The sequence below is a fragment of the Ciona intestinalis genome, unplaced genomic scaffold, assembly GCF_000224145.3.
Source record: "Ciona intestinalis unplaced genomic scaffold, KH HT000151.1, whole genome shotgun sequence".
Taxonomy (NCBI): domain Eukaryota; kingdom Metazoa; phylum Chordata; class Ascidiacea; order Phlebobranchia; family Cionidae; genus Ciona; species Ciona intestinalis.
The window spans coordinates 1-6,582 of NW_004190473.1; the positions used below are offsets into that span (position 1 = coordinate 1).

Consider the following 6,582-nt stretch of genomic DNA (forward strand, 5'->3'; position numbering starts at 1 on the left):
CGCGCTAACCACTACGCCACGGCGCCGGACAAGTTCTTTGAATGTTCAAGTTCTTTGAATGTTCTTTGTTTACTCAAATGCGACGGGAAAATAGAATGAATGTGCCCTATCTTTCCCCACTCTAACCATTTAGGAAATGTTTTATTATGCATATACATGTCTATAGTGTGTTGCATAAGGGAATTTTTATGTTATAATTGGATAGAAATAGGTATACGAACAGACAAACAGCAAGCTTTTATTAGAGTAACTAAAATTGTTAAACTCGTAATGAAGTCTGCAAACTAAAAACACATGTAAAAAACATTTCGATTTGTATAAACCTAAAAATAATTAAAATCTTTATCTTAAAGGTATTAAGCCGTATTATGAATCTGCTGGCCAAAAAGTGTTTGAACTTTCTTTTCAATTGATTTTTCTTAACATGATTTTGGATTCTGTTTCAACGAGTACATGTTTAGCCGGCCAAAACAACCAAATGGAAAACACAAATTTTAAGCGCCGACAAAACTGGGAGAATTTGTACTCCGAGCGAAGCGATTCCGACACGGCTATATATAAAGACTTTGCGAATGAAAATGAAGCGACCAAGCGGAGTGAATGCAGCGAATACGAAGCCACTGACCTATCGCGGCCGAAGCAGCCATTTTTCGATCGATCGAGAGAACGAATTCAGTCGGCGGGATCAGCAGGTGACGAAGGCGGTGGAGCGACGCACAAATTACCCGATCTTCCGATCAAAACCGAAAAGGACTGTCGGGAAGAGTTTGAGTATTTGCGAAAGCAAGTTGCTCAAAGCTCTTTATTGAAAGAAAGTAACGAAGAGACTTCAACCGAATTCAGGAAAAGTAACAGGACAGCTGGTTGTAGCTCGGTTTCAAAAGATGTAAGTTACTTTATTATTATTCAAATGAATCGCAAAAAGGTTACATCGGTTGGAGACTTAACGCATCTGTCATTGTGGCGAATATGTCCTTCTACACACTTAGCAGCATCGGCTTTATCCAATAGTCCCTTATAGGTTGCCTAAAGAGTCAAGCCATACATTGAAAATACAAAATTTATACGTGATAACTTATAAGCGGCACGAGGTGTATGAAACAAAACTCCCATGTTATAACGACTGTCGTTTCCCCGCCACACCAGAACTAAACAAATAAGTGTGTCTTTATGTAATCAGGGGTTATATAAAAAGTAAGAGTGTCCCATATGCAAACTTTTAAAACTACCAGTTTGTTACAAGAATATAAAATGTTTATAAACATGAAATGTTTTATATAGTAGGGGGAGATTGGACACTTAAGCACATATTGCAAAATATTCCCAAAATCAAAATAGATGACGGTTTTGGGGTAGTACCACGAATTAGTACTATCATTTCTTTATTAATTGACACCAATTTAATAAAATATAATAAAACACACGAGGAGCTATTTAGCGATCCGCACAACAGGTGAAATTTTACAAATTCGAAAAAACACAGGATAAGATGGGACAGCTTAACATATTTAAATATTTTCAGAACGATTCAAGTCCAACAAATGATTTGGTTATGACGTCACAATACACGGACACGAATCAATCCGACAGCGGCGCGAACGTGCGTCGTTATCGAACAGCATTCACGCGCGAACAGATAAATTCGCTTGAGCAAGAGTTTCAGAGAGAAAATTATGTTTCTAGGCCACGAAGGTGCGAGTTGGCTCATGAGCTCCACCTACCGGAAGCAACTATTAAGGTAAGATGTACATATGTATACGAATGAATGTAATTTGAATTATTCTTGTGTAAAGGGAAAACGACAGTCGTTATAACACGGGTGTTCTGTTTCAAAGACCTCGTGCCTGCTTACAAGTTACCATATATCTAACTTTGTGGGTTATTGCTTAATTCTGAAGAAATTACTCTTATTTCACCAACTATACATATTGCATTTCGTAGGTGGTACGCCCAAGATAAAATTTTTAAGTTTTATTTTTTGGTAAAAAATATCAATTCAAAATGCTTAACATTATAAAAAGTTTCATTTTCTTGATCCAAATTCATTTTTTCAGGTTTGGTTTCAAAATAGAAGAATGAAAGATAAAAGACAACGGCAGACGTGGCCGTACCCCATAGACCCATCAGTATATGCTATGTTCTGTACACAGTTGTCTAACTATCGTCTTCATCAGCAGCATGTGTCAAATGTACAACTCCCAACTCTTGTCCCGAGAATGCGTAAGTGAAATATTAGGAGTATATAGTACTGTAGGGTGAGGTGGGATACTTGTAGCACATAATTTTCTATATTTCCTGTTTAAGTAACAACGTTCTTTTATGGTCGTGAGGCTATACGGGTATATAATTCGGCAAATATTGTTTGTTGACTACCAAATGAAAAGGTACAAAAGAATTAAAACATTCACCATCTTCTTCTTACCCCCATCTTACCCAACCCTACAGTAGGTATCATATACGTACGCAATATCACAAGTAGGCGTCTATAGTGCTTTCACGTTTTCGTTTGCTGTTTACCCTAAAATCAAGGGTATTTTTAAAACGCAAACTTTATTTCCAGCTGCTGTGCCTTGCAAAATCAACCCGTTTATGACCATGGTCACAGAAAATGAAACACCAGATCCTGAACTCGCTAGAACGAAACGCTTTCAAGCAGAACAGATGACGTCAGCGTTGGCAAGCTTCCAAGAAAATCGACGTAAAGAGCCACGGACGAAAGAAGATGGGCACGAACGAAAATACAACGACGAGTCTTACGAAACCCAGACTCCAAAACCGAACATCGACATAAACGCATACAGGTCTTATATGTCATACCTGCATACCCAAGCGATGTACAGCAACACCCAGCAAGGCCTTCAACCGACGTTAGACGCGTACAAGATGTTAGCACCTCAAGTTTTACACCCAGCACAACGAAGCCCACTGTTTCCCTATCTGAATCCTTTGGGTATGCCTCAGTATAATCAGGTACCTCGATCGCCCACTGGCGGTTATGGCTTTCAGGTCCCAGGGCCGCTGTTTGACCCTACTGTATTTGCTTCTCCATCCCAACGAAGCAGCTTTGACCTTTCAAATCACCACAGGCCAAAATGTTCTCTAAGTCCTTAAAGATGTACTTCCAAAAACCAATACTTATAAGTTTCATGCGTTCTTGTTCCCTGTATCTCTTGTAACATATAGCATTCCCATATCTGAATTTCTGTATCGCGTGTAATAAAACGAAGTTTTACCCGAAAAACAATTTTAGTCAAAATCTATGAGACGGAAAAGTTATACGGAAAATACACAAAAATGTGACGAATTATGACGTAAGACAATTAAACAAAATGCATTCTATGATCTAATACACAGTACAAATCAAGCAATTTTCAGTAAGATTTTTGGGTTCAAGAAATACCTCAAATAAAGTACATGAATGCAGAATGTTCTAGCGAAGTCCCAAGCTATGTATACCCAAGTGTTTTGACGATATGTTACATACTCGGTTCTTACGTTGGAATAACGTATGCTAGAGGTTTGTCAACTTATTGGTTTGGTAAGTTTTATCAGCATATACCTTGTATGCTATTTTACGCTTAGTAAATTATTGTATTGTCCTTGTCTGATGCCAAAAAAGTCATGTTATTCCAATGTTTATACCTAAAGTCTATAACATTGTCATTATATATGCTAATTAGCTTTTACCACGATTATATTGCTCCGTCTAGCGCTTAATAGTTTTTATTTAGCTTTCCTGATTATTTTTCAGAAATCAGTATCGGGGTATTAATAGGGCTTTACATTCTCGGGGCTGCTATTTACATGATATTAAGAAAAATGTACACTGACGGAAGATTTCAAAGCAATTTTGGACAAGTGGAACATTTATGGACCATCAGTAACCAGTCAATGACCACAATCAAACGAAGAAATAGCATTGAGCATATGGAAGTAAATATCGGGAAATTTGAGCGCATATTTATAGCCTACATATAAATATAAGTTGTGTATAACGGACAACGGTAAAAACTATGATTGGAATTTAGTCAAGTCCCGTTTTAAACATAAGCTAAATCTGGCCAAACTACGAGGTAAATAAAAAAGACAGTTTTTTAAAATGTACCATGGGAATGGCTAATACGAATTGTAATGGACCTATACACTTCTGTTTAGTGTGATAACTACCACGGCCTACTAGAGATATATCTCTAGTAGGCCGTGTAACTACATTAATATTAAAACTAGTCGATACGGTTCAAGTATAGCCTATATAGGTGTTTGCTTTCTATAAAAAATAATATTGTACTTATAATAGTCTAACCTCAAGTCTGTAGTGTGTACGTATAATTTCTAAAATAAATAAGAAATTTCCGAAATACTCGTAAAATTTAGTTTGAAAGTAACAGTTCTCTGTACATACAGGTAATATCGCTGGATGGAGAAACAACAAATGAAAAATAAACACAAACAACTAATAATATTGATCTTTAAATATAATAATGTTAAAGTGCTGGGTAAATATATACCTTACAAATTAGGTCAATTGCAATGCATTTCGGCAAATTATGAATTAAATTAAAAATTGCCGCAGAAAACAGCTGTCTATGTTTATACAGCTCACCAACAACGTAAATAAATACCCTGTGCAAAGTGCATACGTCGTTAAGGTGTAATGAAAATGTAAACCGTTACGACCGCCGCCATCTGGTAGAAAATGCGTTTTTTCTATATAAGAACGCTTCCCTCATTGGAAAGACATTCCAAGTTCGATAAGATATACGGATCAGACAATCAAGATGAAAATATCAATTGCTTTCACTGTTCTTGCGATTTCGTTGGCAGTTTTGGGTTCTCCTATTGAAGATACGGATGTCTCACTTGTGGTAGGTTGTTTGCTATATGCTTGGAAGAATACGGATTCTCTGTACTTTCTTATTGGCTTTATAAGAGTATAGTGGGTGGGGGGAGATGGGACACTTTTATCGCCTAACATCAAAAAACCCAGAACGTGTTTTCAACAATGAATAACGCGGCTCGTGGTTGGAGTCGTGAGGATACAGTTTTATAATTCTTTGAATATTCTTTGTATACTACCAAACGGGCAGAATAAATAAGATAAAAATGTGTCCCATCTTCCCCAACCTACTATATATATATACATATTAATACCCGAACAAAGGCACACTGTTTAGGCAATGTTGTATTGGTTTGGATTTCGCATAAAGTTATACTATAAGGCGAGGATTGCATCTATATATAAAGTTAGGGTAGGGGGAGACGGGACACCTTTAGCACATAGTATTCAAATATCGTGTTTTAAACACTTAACAACGGTCCGTGGGACTCGTGAGGATACGGTTTTACAATTCTTTGAATGTTCTATGCTTGGTACCAAATGGGACAAGAAAGTCGAATGAAAATGTGTCCCATCTACTATACCATATGAAACATTCCTCCAATCTAACAACGTTTATCTTTCAGACAAAGACGGATTTCAGTGAAAACGCGCAAGCCCTTCTTCGGGAAGCTTCTATTCGAGCCGTGGCTTACTTGTGTCTTGGAGAAAACGTTTTGCCTGAAATAGAAGAAACTATTTGTGCTAAAGCTCTTTACACCGGAATGGGGACACGAACACAACGTAATGTCTTTTAGTACATGAGTAGAAATAGCAATATGTTTAAGCAACCATGTCTATAGCCTCTGTTTCAGTAATTACCAAAGACTAAACTCTCCGCTCCACGTGTGCTGTTATATAGAGTAATGTATTTTTTCTTTACGACTGTTTTTTATATACGACATTTAAAAGAAGAAATCAGGTTCGATGGCGTATAACAGTGTCTACTGTAAACTAACATGCAATATATTTTTGCAGCTGCTGTATATGCAAGCTTGGACTGCATCGACTGTCAGGTTGCAGAGCCCGTCTGTTGGGATGCATGCCCGGTTTATTAGGAATGATAATCGATCGACCACACAAGCCAACGACACCGCCGGAATCTTCAATTCGTGTTCGATATAATTTATTTTAATTTGCAATGACGAAATCGTAAAAATAAAAATAAAATTCAACTCATACTCATATAACCAAATCGACGATTCAATTATATCAGACAAACTTTTAAATTACCGAAACGCAGCAGTGACTTTTCAGTGCGCAAAAAAGTAAACGACTTCATGGTTGCCGGAAAGTGTAAGCAAAAAGAACAGATGTCATGTTTATTTGTTTAAAATTAGGGCTGTAAAATCGGAGCCCAGTTACAATGGTTAAAGCGCGTTGGCCTGTAACCCAGGCCTGGATGACTATACAGTTTAAGGCAAACACCTTAACGAATTGCTCTATTGAGTCTATCCCATCATTTTTCACTAATGGGTTGTCTGTCAGCCACGCAGAACAAACCAACCACAAAGTTACATATGTGATATAACTTGTAAGTGGACCCGAAGTGCAGGAAACGGAACATCCCTGTTATAATACGCGAGGAAAAAGCAGGAAGTTATTAATTCGTACATTCGTTCATTAATTCAAATATGAACTTAACTTAGGGTGTTTTTACGCTTTCTCGTTGCGCAGTCATATCAAATAAACCATTCACCTTAACT

The 6,582-nt window shown here is 37.2% G+C and overlaps 1 protein-coding gene across 2 annotated transcripts; it reads left to right on the top strand.

Annotated features, from left to right (window-relative positions):
• The first annotated feature begins 332 nt into the window (after positions 1–332).
• evx-a (transcription factor protein) lies at positions 333–6,063 on the top strand. Of its 2 annotated transcripts, XM_026839104.1 has the most exons (8): positions 333–886; positions 1,523–1,738; positions 2,055–2,220; positions 2,561–3,538; positions 3,752–3,933; positions 4,405–4,865; positions 5,464–5,620; positions 5,855–6,063. In XM_026839104.1, the coding sequence occupies exons 1-4, from the start codon at positions 425–427 to the stop codon at positions 3,109–3,111; spliced, it is 1,395 nt and encodes a 464-aa protein (XP_026694905.1). In that variant the 5' UTR covers positions 333–424; the 3' UTR covers positions 3,112–3,538; positions 3,752–3,933; positions 4,405–4,865; positions 5,464–5,620; positions 5,855–6,063.
• The last annotated feature ends 519 nt before the right edge of the window (positions 6,064–6,582 follow it).